Here is a 15,632-nt window from a genome sequence, read left to right as displayed (position 1 = left end):
CACTTCATCCACTTCCCATGGCACTTCCCCGTGCTATCACAGAAACTGCAAAACCTGCCTCTTTCCCTCCTCCCTCCTCAATGTTACAGGGCCCAAACACTCCTTTCAGGTGAAGCAGCAATTCACTTGCACTTCCTTCAATTTGGACTCTTCTACACGGGGGAGTTTATTTTCTCTTATTCGGTTCCCCTGACTTCTCCCAACACAACCCTACACCTGTACATCCTCCCACACAGCCACTGTTCCTTGTTGTTCAGTATTACTCCCACTGGGCATTTACTTTTGTACTCCTTTTATTACATTCTGCTGTCCTACCTTAACCACTATTAATACTCTTCAGTTCCTAATGGCACCATTAACCAGGCATGGTGGCATTGTGGTTGGCACTGCTGAATCCACAGCACCAGGGACCCGAATTCAATTCCCAGATTGGGCCACTGTCTGTGTGGAGTTTGCACATTCTCTCTGTGTCTGCATGGGTTTGCTCTGGTTTCCTCCTGCACTCCAAAGATGTGCGAGTTAGGTGGATTGGCTGGGGTAAATTGCCTTTAGTGTCAGGAAGATTAACAGGTTAAATACTTGGAGTTACAGGGATAGGGCCTGGATGGAGTTGTTGTTGTGCAGGTTTGATGGGCCAAATGGCCTGTTTCTGCACAATAGGGATTCTATGATTCTGAATCTATAATTTTATCTCATTTCTATGACATCTTTGAAAATATCTCCTCATCTGACCCATCACTGACCTTCTTTCCTTCCCCACCTCCACTCCAAGTGTCCCTGCTGCCATTAGACTTTTGAATGGTCCTATCCCACATCAAGCTGATCTTTCTCTTTACGCTATTGGTAACTGCAACTATTATATTCTGCACCTTATCTTTCCTTCTCCCCAATGTACTCTATGAACAGTATGTTTTTCTGCAATAGCTCACAAGAAATGATCCTTTTCACTATATCCCTATGCACGTGTCAATAATAAATCAATCAATAATTCTTCACATTTCTATCCCTTTTTAGGTCTGTACAAGAATCCTCAGAATATTAATTGTGTTTCTCTCTCCACAGATGCTTCCAGGCCTGTTGCGTTTAACCAGCATTTTCTGTTTTTATTTCAGATTTCCAGCATCTGCAGTATTTTGCTGTTATTTGTGTATTTGTATATAGTCTAGTGTGAACGTGGAACTGGGCAAAGATAGAGCAACAAGACCATTTGAGTTTCTGGGAGGGCTTTTAAACTAATTTAAATAAAACAATCGGTACAAAACTACCTGTAATAAGAAAGTCATGATGTTGAGGTTGGAGCAACTAAAATGAAAATTCCTTGAGTTGCCCACTGTCAAGGAGACACTGAGGGCCCTATTTTACCATTTTGATTTTAAGTGCTGGGAGAACTTGAAACTGGGAGTGCTTCAGATCCAACTTTTAGACCTGTTCTCAGGTGCCCCCATATGCACTCTGCCTGAAAAAATAACAGTAATTCCAAGTGCTGCAGAAGCCTGTGGGCAGGGTTTAACATACCCGGAACCTTGTAGCTCCGATCAGCGCCTCCAATTGTGCACGCGCAGACGAGAAATGATAGAATGCTGCTCCCCTGCCACGTTCCTCCCAGGCCTGATAATGTTTCCTCCTGGCCCGCAGTGACATTGCCCCACCCCCTTAACAGACTGACCCCCTTATCCCCCCACCCCTGCCACCACCCAGACCAATCGTGGGCCCCTCCCCCTCTTTCCCCCAGCTGATCTCAGGCGGGATTAAGGGTTATGGGGAGAGGGCGGGAATGTGGAACTGAGCCGCGACAGATCAGCCATGATCTTATTGAATGGCGGGGCAGGCTCGAAGGGCCAGATGGCCTACTCCTGCTCCTATTTCTTATGTTCTTATGTTATGTTCTTATGGACCCCTCCTTCCCCACCACTGATCTCAAGCAGAGAGCTGTCCAATGCTCGGCACTTATCTCTTCACTAACTGGAGCGCCCGAATCAGGCTTTTGTGGAGCATGTCTGTTTTGCGCCAATTTGGGATGGGTGAACGCGGTGGTAAAGGGGGAAGTGCCGGTAAGATTGTGGCATGCACCCCATTAAGTCAATTTAAATGGCCATTCTGCCCATTTTGGGCGTGGTCTCGATTACAGCCATTTTCGAGCTTTGGTAAAGGGGCACTGGCGCAGATCGCTGTTCTCACCTCATGCCCGAACTTACCAAGTTTTCACAGCCGAAAGCGGATACAACTTGATGGTGAAATCGGGCCCTGTATGTCACCTGGGCATGAACTGCAGCTTAAATAATAGACAAGTAGTTAGGGGAAACCTGACCAGTGTTTCGGTGTATTCTGGGCTGCAGGGGGCTGACTTGGCTGGGCCCAGGTGCTTTCAGTTCCAGATTACCCAGCTAGAAAATCAGAATTAGAACCAGAATTAGTGTGAACTGAAATTGCTCTGAAGTACCGACATTCAACATATTATTTGCCTCAAGTTGCACTGTTTAAGACGTTAGATTTTGGTCTATTATAACGTGCAACAGCCACAACAAACAAGCACCACTTTTTCAGGTTAAATACAGATTGTTTATTGGTCTTCCATAAGACAAACTGATAGGCAGAGGCCATGTTCTCAAAATAAGAAACTCTAAATCAATCTCCCCTGTTATTGTGAATAGTAATGACCTAGGAGTGGTGGTTAGCTTCTAGACAATGTAACAATGCAGACTACGGTGAAGTTCACATGATATTGACAATCCTCTCATCACCTTCGTTAGCACAGTTCTGAGAAACTTCGAATAATTGTACAGCATCCATACACTACTGGGCTAAGGCTCTTGTCATATCCAACCAGAGTCTTTCGGGAGTAATTCTCCTACCTCATTCCCAGCGAGTAGCAGTGTAGGCACCATCTCCATTTCACAAAGGAGGTGTTCACTAAAATCTGCTATGTTTTGCAAGAAGACCTTGCGGCCTCAGAGCAGGTGGTAAATGACATTGTGGGTGTGAAGGTGACTGTGGCCATAAACCTAGCAGCTTTCAGTTTGCAGCAAGCAACGTCTCACACATCTTACAGTTCAATATCCCCTCTTTTCTGTAAGGGAGGTCACTGACTATCTGCATGTAAAAAGAGGGGAAACATTGCAGAGAACAAGCACATGCCTTGCCAGAATAACTGGCTTCCCCATGCTTCAGGGAGCTGATGACTGCATATACATCGTTTTGTAGACGCCACATGTAAATTCAGAAATGTACTAAATTGGAATGTACTGTACCTTCAGTGTGCAGCTGGTGTGTGCAGCCCATGCCAGTCAATGCATGGCATTCTGACAACAGACATCATGCCTTTATTCTGCACCAGTTTGTTATGCCATCAGCATTTGACTCACCCATGGAGACCAGAAGGTCGTTGCTGGATGTCAAAGATTATCCACTGATAATCTGGCCACCTGCATACACAGCATTCATAGAACCAGAACCACACTGCCACATGAAAAATCATCAAAAACACCATTGGGTATTTCAGCAACTCCCCTACTGCCTGGACTGCTATGGAGTAATCCCTCATACACTCACACTATGTGTTGTCAAAATACTTTGCACGCACTCGCTGATACATTTCCCTCTCTCTTACAAGACAAGGTGATGCGAAACCGAAGGGGAAATGGGATGTGAGAAGAAGAATTAGGCATGTATGTAATATTTAATTTCAGTCATGGCCTTTCCAAAGATGGTGAATACAATCTCCTTCATTGGGATGAGGCAGCCATGCCTATCCCCCGCTGGTTAGGTGCTGCTGCCAACAATTGTGCGTCACCGTGTCCTGTAAGAGAAAGGAAAATGTATTATTGAGTGCGGTGCAATGTATTTTGGTGATATGACCATCATAATTGAATAGCTTGCAGCAGTGTGAAGGTGAGGTGAAGCTATGAATGTGAGGTAAGAATAAAGGTGAATAGTTGAGTGAAGAGGAGGGTGGTGAATGGTGCAGTGTGTGAGGCTGGTGGTTCATTTATGGGGATTTGGCATTTGAAGGTGCATTCACTGATCTTGACCACTCAGGTGAGGACATTGAACTTCATTTCGCATTGCACCCGGAGCTACATTGCCTCAAAAGGTATCAGCTCCCATTGCCTTTGCAGTATCAGTCTGGAGGGTCTTCTGATCTCCAGTGAGTAGGGGACCTCTGTCCTTCTCTCCATCTTCTGTATCACGGCCCCCATGCAGCACTATTCTGTTGTACCATCTTTTCCAGCCACTTTCAGCACCTGCTACAGCAGGAACACGGTTGCCTTTTAAGGAGTGCAGACTGCCTTGAATTTGTGCAGGCAGTCTTTAAGCAGTGCTAGTTTTGCATGAGTTTGCATGCCCTACTCAGCCTGCAGCCCCTGAGCAATATGCTTGGTGCTGGCTGTACTACAATGATGGTTAATGAACAAGCAGCACAAAGTTTGCTTGCTGCCTGCGTCGGAAGCAAAGGGCAGAGGTTAATCACACAACCTCCGATTTGTTTAGGGACCAAAGTGAATTTTGTGGCCTGGGCTTTTGTAAAATTGAACAATTTTCCTTCTTAAAACATGCATTTAGCTTCTCTATGCAAATAAGCTGGCTTTGTCACCTCAAATCAGCCCCGAATCACTTACTATATATTTCATATTAATTGTCCAGAATACCACATGTCGGCTTTGATGATTGCCCAGCTGAAACGCTGTAAAAAAGAAAATAAGATTTCAGTTCTTTTCCTGTTCCTAAACTGGTTCCTAACAGAATTCTATTGAGCAGGATTTGAATGATAGCATCTAATAATGTGTTCTACCCAGCACAGATTGTCTTTCTTGAACTGAAAAAACACCCTTCTATTTAGTTTTCCCTTGATGGTCTAATTGGTGTATTTAATCTATTGCTATGTTGCTAGCCAACAGGGTGTCGCAATTAGGAATACAGATTGGCCTATTAATAGTCCATTCTCAAAGATCATTAACCCTTTCACTTGCTGGTTCGGATGATTCAGGAGCTCTGGAAACATCACCAGCTTCTGGTTTTCAAAATCAATGCTCAGCATTTCTTTTTGTCTCTTAAAAAAGTGAAAACACTGACTAATTCCATCGGTTTAATTCACAAAGTGACAAACGATTGGGATGCTATAAATGTTGAAACAAAAATGTAAAAGTAGCAATGGAAACAGAAATCTAGGTTCATGCTATCCCATATACATTTTGTTCAAAGCTAAATAGATGGATAGAAAATAGGAGAATCATAGAATTTCTACAGTGCAGAAGGAGGCTATTCAGCCCATTGAGTCTGTACCAACCACAATCCCACCCAAGCCGTATCGCGATAGCCCCCACATTTATCCTGCTAATCCCTCTGACACTAGGGTCAATTTAGCATGGCCAATCCACCTAACCCACACATCTTTGGACTGTGGGAGGAAACCGGAGCACCCAGAGGAAACCCACACAGACACAGGGAGAAAGTGCAAGCTCCATGCAGACAGTGACTGAGGTCGGAATTGAACCTGAGTCCTTGGCACTGTGAGACAGCAGTGCTAACCACTGTGCCACCATGGCGACCCAAGCAATTGGAAATGTTTCTGCCCAGGCCCGAACTGGGGGACCTTTCAAACATGATAACCACTACACTACAAAAACACTGTGATAAGAAGAAGCAAGTAAATAATAATAAGGTAGTTAGGTAAAATACAAAGAAGTCTACTCATTTGACAAATGTTTCAATATTTCCATGTTTCCATGCAATTCTGTCTATATCTTTGTGTCTGTCTACGACTTCTTTTGAAATGTTTGCATACCTACCTGTACTCGCATGATTGTTTATGTTACTTTATGGACTGGATTTGTGCCGTGGTCACAATGGCACTACCATCTCCCCCAACAGATTGTGGCCTGCCTACAATCCCGACAGCAACAATGTAAATGTTAATTGCTGTAAGGAGAGACATCTGCCCCTTGGGAGAAGGTCCTGCCTTAGCATCAAGCTGCCTTGAGCCACTCAATCAGCTGACTGGCAGCTCTGTAGTCTCAACAGTGCCACCCAGAGTGATGGCTGCCACTGGGACTACAGGCAGTCCTAACATGACATGGAGCCCAGGTAGTCCAGAGTCAGAAGTCCCACCAATTCCTGCCAACCTGTCCTAGTGAGAGCAGCTGAGGGCACAAGGATGTTGGGTTCAAGAGGCCAATGGGAGAGTTAAAATGTGGGATGACCTTGGGGTGCTGCTGATGGGTGCAGGGGAACTGCAAAGGAGGCTCCATATCTCCTCATCCCTTGCCTGACACCAGCCCAATTTCAGACTAATTGAGGTTGTATAGGTAAGCAACAGGAAGGCCACTCACTAGATTTTACATTCTACCCTACCTTCAAGCCAGCAAGCAACGGAGCACAAACTCCTGACCTGTGTACATGTGCAGTTGAGTGTGTGTGTCTATGTGTATGTTGTGGTGTGTGCCACAAGTCTATATGTGTGCACATGCTCCTATTTGTGTGTATGCACCTGTGTGTATACTCCTATGTGTGTGTCGCATGTCTGTGTATGTGCATGCACCTTTGTGTGTGTGTGCGCATTTTTGTGTATGTATGTGCTTGTGTGTATGTTCCTGTGTATGTGCCTGTGTGTGCCACATGTCTGTATGTGTGTGTGTGCACCTGTGTGTATGTCTGTGTATCTATATGTGTCGATGCCAGTCTTTGTGTGCTCCTGTGTGTTGTTATCTTTGTCTGTCTGTATTGGCTTCTGGTTCTGAGTCAATCTACATGATTGCATGTGTGAAGGTAAATTCTATTGTAATTTAAAAACATTTAAAAACGTGGTGGTAATGATACCTCCAAATATTTTCCTTCCTTTCTGTCAATGGTTCCATAACAAAAGCTCTTCCAGATTTGCACCTATTATTTTTGATGTGCAGTGATAGAAATAACAAAGCAATGTTTTCTTCCTTCTTCTTCATTCCCTTTCTTAGTTAATTTTTTAGTTAATCATCTGTAATTCCAAACAAGCTACTAATTTATCTATATCTATTCATCATGACAATGTTCGCTTTTGTCTCAGAAATGAGGCATAAAATTAAATGCTCCAAGTAGAGAATGTGTGGCAAATTGGACTGGCACTTTCGAGGACTGTGGTCTGTTCCAGATATTAATAATGATACACTGCTAGAAACTGCAAATAGAAATGATGTCAAAGTGAGAAGATTAAAAGCATTGCTTAAAAATTGGAAGTAATTGATCCATTTTATTTTTCAAAATCATCAGCTCTTGGAGTGGAAACATTTGCTAGCTGAACAGCCCTGACATTTATTAGACGAACATCAGTGTAGGACGGTTACATATTATCCATTAATGTATGCCTGATCCACTCAGCTCCATTAATCAATATATAGTAGATTTATTGTGCTTCTCCAAAGCCTGTGACTGCCACATAGAGCTCTCTAAATCCTTTTGTCTGCAAGCTGCCGTCTATGTTGTTTTAGTCTCCTTGCCTTGGCTGCCAGCTCATGTCAAACATAGGGGAATATAGTCGGCACTCAGCTAGTCTAAAGCGGATGATATGTTGGTGGCATATCAATCATGTAATGTCCATTTTTCAATCATGTTAAATCATCATTTGTTTTTCAGTTGTTGCTTAGAGAAACTATTTTTTGTTTTTTTTCACATACCAAGTCCATGCTGGTTAGCTCAGTTGGCTGGACGGCTGCTTTGTGATGCAGAATGACCCTGACAATGTGGGTTCAATTCCTTTACCAGCTGAGATTATTCATACCCTGCTTTCTCAACTATGCCCCTCGCTTGAGGTGTGCTGATCCTCGGGTTAAATCACCACCAGTCTGCACACTCTCACAAAGGGGAGAGCAACCTATGGTCATCCAGGAGTAAGGTGACTATTTTACCATGTTGATTCTTTGAAGGCATCATGAGTCCAAAAGCCCTCGGCTTAACAGTCTAGCGATAATGCTGTGATTTACCCGTCTATGACCTCTGGTATTGATCCCACCAAAGTTCAAGGGATTTGAGGTCAAGTTATTATATAAGGCAGTCTTGCTAATGAGGACAAGTCTCAGATGTTGCTGTAGTGTCAGGGAAGATGCTACAAACTGCAGTTTTGAGGTGACTAGGCCCACATGGAAATCCATCTTACCTGGGTCCATTGATAGGAAACAACTAAAATTATTTAGCATTCTTCGGAAGACCAGACCATAACATAGGCCTGGGAAACCAAGTGGGCCCCAATTCTGAGATTGGGTTGAAATGCCTGCTCCCAGATAAATGTACCAATTCCCAATATTCCCTCGAGATTAGGATAACATGAACTCTTGTATGGAAGCCTCTTTCCAAGATCATGTCTAATCCTACACCACAAGCATTGTGGTTGTGGGCACACTCTTAACAAGGCTGTGTAAAAATGGTCATTTCTGGGCCCTGGTCTTCACTGCAGATGTTTCTTAAGAATCCTGCTTATGATACAATGGAGAGTACCGGAACACCTCCGGAATTTTGGTGCCAAGCGTCAACAAAAAGACCTACAGCCATTATCTCAGTAGTGCAGTTTTCCATATTCAGAATATATTCTGAAAAGAAATTATTGTTTTTTTTACACAGTACTTTATTCTAATACTCACTACTTCATACAGTGATTTGTTTCCCAAGAACCAGTCTGCAAGCGAGAATGATTTCATTACACAGTTACTTCTCATGTTACGATGCAATCTGAGGGACTTGCAATCTGCAGGTTATTTTTAAATTACCAGCAGGAGTAACATTACAATTGGCATGCTAATATACGAGTGCTTTGATTAAATATTAATGCTGTGCAGATCTGCACAAAAAGGATGCAAACATGGCAGTTTTTTTGGATATAATACCTGTTGTACATCACATTGATGGCCTCAATGAATATTGCAGAGCTGAAACAGCATCAATGCCAAATTATTCCAGTGAAAAGTAAAAGCAGGGACAGGAGGAAATCTTTTTCTGTTTCTCAGCCAGGTTTTGTAGCTGTCTTAGCTATATTTTGCTTTTATTCGTAGCTATCTTTGTTCTTGGCCAGATGGAGTCACACTAAACCTCGGTGTATTTGAAATTATCCTGCTCATCACTGACTAATCTCCTTGTATTTTCCATGGCAAAACAGTTACTCAAATGACTCACAGTCATCTCAATTAGTTAATTGACTCAGGGGGGGAGAAAAATGAACAATTCTTGAAGTGGTTTGCTTAAGTTGTCTGTTTTGTAGACCTGAGATTGTGAGTTTGAGTCACACTGTTGTCAGATGGACCAATGTAACCACAATTATGAAGAGTGTTATTTGATGTTGACTAATTTATTATGTGGGTGAATGTTTTAAAGTGTAAAAATGTATTTACTGGTGTCATAAGTACGCTTACATTAACACTGCAATGAAATTACTGTGAAAATCCCCTCCCAGTCGTCACAGTCTGGCACCTGTTCAGGTACACTGAGGGAGAATTTAGCATGACCAATGCAAATAACCAGCACATCTTTCCGATTGTAGGAGGAAATCAGAGCATCCAGAGGAAACCCATGCAGACACAGGAAGAACATGCAGACTCCCTACAGACACTGACCCAAGCTGGGAATCAAACCAGGGTCCCTAGCGCTGTGAGGCCCCAGGTTCAACTCCCAGCTTGAGTCACCGTCTGTGTGGAATCTGCACGTCCTGGTGTCCTGCTTAAAAGTAAATTGCTTCACAGCACAAATTACAGAGAAGTGCTTGCTCCGGCAGTAGAGGAAGATGGCTTAGATCTTGCAATAGTAATGATGGCAAAACCGTCAGTATTCACCATCATTATTCCTCTGAAACTGACAGCAACTTCTGGCATCTGCACAGATATAGTTAAATGTAGAAATCCAGAAGTTGTTTTACTTCTGTTCATAACTGGGACATGGGTGTCACTAGCTGTTTGAGCATTTATTGCACATTGCTAATTACCCTTGAACTGAGTGGCTTGCTAGATCATTTCAGACGACATTTAAGAGACAACCACATTGGTTGTGGATCAGAAGTCAATAAGGAGTCATTTGTAGGCTACACCAGGTAACGATGGAAGATTTCCTTCCCTAAAGACATGAGCTAGACGGGATTTTACAACAATTGACAATGGTTCGTGGATATCAAAACCTTTTAATTCTGGATTTCTCTTGAATTCAAATTTCATTATCTGTCATTGCAATCAGTAATTCTTTGCTGGACCAAATGTGTGCTGTTGGAAACTGCAAATAACTAGAAGTGACAGAATAACAAAAAGATGCCCTTTTACACAACTAGATTTGCTGTAGAAATCCTTGAAAAAGTTGCACCTTTTTGAACATGGTGTAACTGGGTTCATTTTTACTGTTGAACTACCTATCTACTCTGATAAGCCAATGCTATATATGTAGAATGCCAGATTTCTCCATTATGTTATTTTAAAAATCCAGATTTTTAAATTTTTAAAACTTTGTTTATAATAGTTCAGCTTCTACTGTGATTCCATATGTTAGTATCAATGATTTATTTCACCATCTGTAAAATGATATTAGAAAGTAAAAAACAATCAATGCATTTTACTTCATGGTTTGCTGGCTGTGTTGTCTATTTCCATGCGCTTGGCTGATTACACTGTTTGATAGACTCGCTGCTCCTGGACACCCAGAGACTCCATCGGACTTGGCGCGCAATTCAAACTAATGTCAAGAAAGGGGAGATCTGCACCTCTGAGATTGCTCAACCTTAATGGTGGAGCAGTAGTTAGCACTGCTGCCTCACAGCACCATGGACCCGGGTTCGATTCCCACCTTGGGTCACTGTCTGTGCAGAGTTTGCACATTCTCCCCATGTCTGCGTGGGTTTCCTCTGGCTGCTCCAGTTTCCTCTCTCAGTCTGAAAGACTGCTGGTTAAGTACATTGGTCATGCTAAATTCTCCCTCAGTGTACTCTACCTGCCAGAGTGTGGCAACTAGGGGATTTTCACAGCAACTTCATTGCAGTGTTAATGTACACCTACTTGTGATGCTAACAAATAAATTTTAAATTTTAAAACTCTTCACCAGGAGCTTTCTTGGAGGTCAGTAGCACATCTCCTCATTTTGCTGCTCACTGCAAAATCTGAGCCGTTATGGTTGCTAGAAAATAAAAGAGAAAAAAAAATGGTAACAAAATGTGTTTCTATTTTGTATTCACCATTGTGACCCAATTTTATTTTTCTTCACAGATTGTAGATTAAAGGTCAAGCAAATGAAGAGGAACATTGTAGTAAAAGAAAATGACAACATTCATTTCGACTGTGTCATCACAAATCAAACAAGACCAGACTCGCAGTTCTCTGTACAATGGTACATTCAGAGATCACCGGAGAAAGATGACAAACTCATCCTGATATCAAACCGTGATGGTGTGGTTGAGTATAAGGACTGGTTAAGAAGAGACAAGATAAAGGAGCGACTGCAGGCTGCAAAACCATTAAGCGGGCATTACACTTTGGTCTTACTAAAAGCTGATATTGCCGATAGTGGGAAATACTATTGTCACGTGGAGGAATGGCTACTCAACCCCAACAACATCTGGTATAAAGTCGGAGAGAATGTGTCCGGACTGACCTCCGTCACTGTCCAGCGTCCAGGTACTAAACCCATATTCAATCATAGAATCCCTACAATGCAGTAGGAGGCCATTTGGCCCATCAAGTCTGCACTGACAACAATCCCTATCTCTGTAACTCCGTGTATTTACCCTGTTAACCCTCTTGATACTAAGGGCCAATTTAGCATGGCAATTCTACCTAACTTGCACATCTTTGGAGTGTGGGAGAAAACTGGAGTACCCAGAGGAAACCCACACAGACATGGGGAGAATGTGCAGATTCCACACTATCTTTCAAGTATAGAATGAACCTTTCCTCCCAGCATGCTTACAAAGAGCATTTTGTGCAGTTGTGCCTCCTTATCAGGACAGGACGGTAAATCCAAACATAAACCATATATTTGTCTTGATAACTGTGTTGGAGGAATCCTCTTCTTGGCCAAGGGGTGGTACTGAAATTAAAAAGAGGTGGTAAAGCGGGCAGGATGGGGTCTGAATGTATGTTTAATTACTTTGCAATGTGTGGTGACCAATGTCAGCCACCTGAACATCTTTTATAGCTCAGGATCAAGAGAGAGTGATATTTTACAGATTGTCTTCCCTGACGGAACTAATCTACCTAATTATAGTTTTAAGTCTGATTTATTGACATTCTCTGAAGGATTTCATGTCAGTGTTATTTGCAGCACAAGTGCATTTGCAATATACAAAAAATTCTGTATCTGAACCCTAGTGTTGGCTGCCATTTTCATGGTTATAAACTAGGAGGTGGAACTGATGTAAGCACTTGCCACTTTTGATTTGTTTGACATTTTGCTGACTGGCTCCATTGAATGATTCAGTGCCCAAGGTAAGTGCACTATCATCTTTATTTTATATGTGTTTCTTAACTACTTCCTCTCCAAAAGGCAGCAAACCAATAGCTAAAGCATAGTGTGTGACATTAGTGTTACAAAGAACCAAGTATACACAGAGAAAGCAAAGCTGCTGAGCTCTTTACTAACAAAACTTCCTTGCAGTCTCAGCACAAGCTCCCCAAAGGTCCATCTGCTAGTGAAAGATAATTATCTGGTCTGCAATTATTACAACAATCACGATTTTCTGTCTCCAGCTGTGCCATAATCAAAATCAATTTGGATGTTTCACCAAATTGAAAATGTTGAATATCAACTCTCTCTGGTGCTTTATTGGCTCCGACATCTTCTATTCAAAACAAGTGCCATTGTCACTCTTGCTTTGTTAGTTGACAGAAGCTACAGTGTGGCCAGATGGCCTAATGGCCTGACTCGTAGGCCCAATGGACAGTGGAAACTCTAAGTTAAACTGCTGCAGCAAACAGCTCCTACAGAAAGGATTGCTGGGAACCCAGACAGGACAAGGCCAAAACCAATCCAGGTCAGGGCTGTCTCAGTGGCAGAGATTGAAAGGACCTTGACTATATTTGGGAAAAAAGTTTGTGTATTCCCTGGTTTCAGTTGGACTCTCTGGTTTCTTGGGTTCCTGCCATGACTTTATTTGGAAAGGGGCTACATGGAATACGCATACCCTGGTGATGGTTACCTGGGGTACATCTAGCATCCTCCAAGTAAACGATTTGCAACCTCATTGGGTGCCATGATCTCCACCCAGTAATCCCATTGACTGGAAGAATGCAGAGGAAGGGGATAAGAGGAGACCCTTGAAGGACACTAGAAGTGAAGACTTAGCATGACCCACAATGAAGAAGACTACAAATAAGACTTGGCAGCAACCCACAGATGAAGAAGAGGGTAAACAAGATTCATCTTCGAAAACGTGGACCCTGAGGTGGCAAAGGCCCAGAGAATTGGACTCATGGCTCAGTCAAGTTCATCAGCACAGGTAGTATTCGAGTCCCAGGCAAACAAGGTTTAGATAATTTGGGAAGAGTAACCGTGTGTTAATAGTTGTTGAAATTGTTAATAAAATTGGGTTGAGCCAAGAACTGACTTTTGTCCTTTTGTTCATCTCATAAATAAGAGCACCTGGGTAAAGTGTTTGAGATGTACAAACTTGTCGAAGCAGCTGTCCACCTTTCACAGACAACATAAGAACATAAGAAATAGGAGCAGGAGTAGGCCATCTAGCCCTTCGAGCCTGCCCCGCCATTTAATAAGATCATGGCTGATCTGTCGTGGCTCAGTTCCACATTCCCGCCCTCTCCCCATAACCCATAATCCCCTCGCTTATCAAAAACCCATCAACCCGCGTCTTAAAAATGTTTAGCGAGGCAGCCTCCACCACTTCAATGGGCAGAGAATTCCAGAGATTCACCACCCTTTGAGTGAAGAAGTTCCTCCTCAACTCCATTCTAAACCGCCCCCCCTTTATCTTGAGGCTGTGCCCCCTAGTCCTACTGTCCTTTCTGAGCGGGAAGAGTCTCTCCACCTCTATCCTACTCCATCTCTATCCTATCCATCCCATTCATCATCTTATATGTCTCAATGAGATCTCCCCTCATTCTTTTAAACTCTAACGAGTACAAGCCTAGTTTATTCAGCCTCTCCTCATAGCTCAATCCCCTCAACTCCGGTATCAGCCTAGTAAACCTCCTCTGCACTCCCTCCAAGGCCAAAATATCCTTGCGTAAGTACAGCACCCAAAACTGCACACAGTACTCCAGCTGCGGCCTCACCAATGCCCTATACAGCCGCAGCAAGACCTCCCTACTTTTATATTCAATCCCCCTTGCTATGAAGGCCAGCATCCCATTAGCCTTCCTGACAACTTGCTGCACCTGCAAGCTGGGTTTTTGCGACTCATGCACAAGGACCCCGAGGTCCCTCTGCACCGTCGCCTGCTGCAGTTTTTCGCCACGTAAGTAATAGTCCTTCCTACCATTATTCCTACCAAAGTGGACCACCTCGCACTTGCCAACATTAAATTCCATTTGCCAGTTCCTGGCCCATTCGCCCAGCCTATCTAGATCCTTCTGCAGACTTTCCACATCCTCCGCGCAATTTGCCGTTCCACCAATCTTGGTGTCATCACCAAATTTCGACACCATACACTCGGTTCCCTCCTCCAGATCATCTATATAAATGGTAAATAGCTGAGGCCCCAGCACTGACCCCTGGGGCACTCCACTAGTCACCAACCGCCAATCCGAATAGCACCCATTAACCCCCACTCTCTGTCTCCTATTTGACAACCAATCCTCTATCCATACTAACACCCTACCCCCAACTCCGTGCCCCCTTACCTTCTGCAATAACCTCTTGTGAGGTACCTTGTCAAACGCCTTCTGAAAATCAAGAAAGACCACACCCACCGGCTCTCCTCTATCCACCGCCCTAGACACATCCTCATAGAACTCCAGTAAATTTGTCAGACATGACTTCCCCTTAACGAAACCATGCTGCGTCTGCTCTATCAAGCAATTCCCCTCAAGATGTCTCGCTATTTCCTCCTTGATGACGGATTCTAACATTTTACCTACAACTGACATTAAACTAACCGGCCTATAATTCCCCACCTTTCGCCTGCCACCCTTCTTAAACAATGGCGTAACATTAGCCGTTTTCCAATCTTCCGGCACTTCCCCGGAATCCAGTGACGTCTCAGGATGCAGGAAATTCTAGAACAAGAAATACAAACAACATTTTTGCAGAGTCCATTACTCAGAAAAGACCTACTTCTTTAGAGGAAGGGTTTCATTGTCACTATCCTATTTTCTCGATAAGGGGTTTTTCATTATGTTACTGCAATATCAAGAAAGCACAGATAAACTGATTAAAGAGTTATGCCTCAGTACTTCTAATTCATTCTGAAACATTTCATTCTCAGTCACAAATAAGAAGTTTTCACTGAATCCAGAAATCACTTAACGTGGAGTGTTCAACAAATTAACATTTACATCGGTGACAAAGGGGATCAATAGTCTAATTCTCAAATATGAATGTTTGTGTTTGAACTGCAGGTTTATAGTCTAAAGTGAAAATGCTCTTTGTTATAATGTATTTAATCAAGCAAGATTTCAGAGAAATTCACAGAAGATAATCGTCAAGGATTCCGCAAACTGGCCACATACATTTTGATGCTAAGAATA

General features: G+C 43.0%; 1 protein-coding gene across 1 annotated transcript in view; it reads left to right on the top strand.

Moving 5' to 3' along the window:
* LOC145353228 (immunoglobulin superfamily member 3-like) overlaps positions 1–15,632 on the top strand; it is a 202,438-nt gene that overhangs the window by 162,510 nt on the left and 24,296 nt on the right. The window contains exon 7 of the mRNA XM_080203774.1: positions 11,199–11,606. Coding sequence (XP_080059900.1) covers positions 11,199–11,606 — 408 coding nt within the window. The remainder of the gene's footprint in view (positions 1–11,198; positions 11,607–15,632) is intronic.

This window comes from Carcharhinus amblyrhynchos, chromosome 15, assembly GCF_965287045.1.
Source record: "Carcharhinus amblyrhynchos chromosome 15, sCarAmb.v2.hapA, whole genome shotgun sequence".
NCBI lineage: Eukaryota > Metazoa > Chordata > Chondrichthyes > Carcharhiniformes > Carcharhinidae > Carcharhinus > Carcharhinus amblyrhynchos.
The sequence above is the reverse complement of the archived record's forward strand: the minus strand, read 5'-3'. Positions and strand labels throughout refer to the sequence as shown.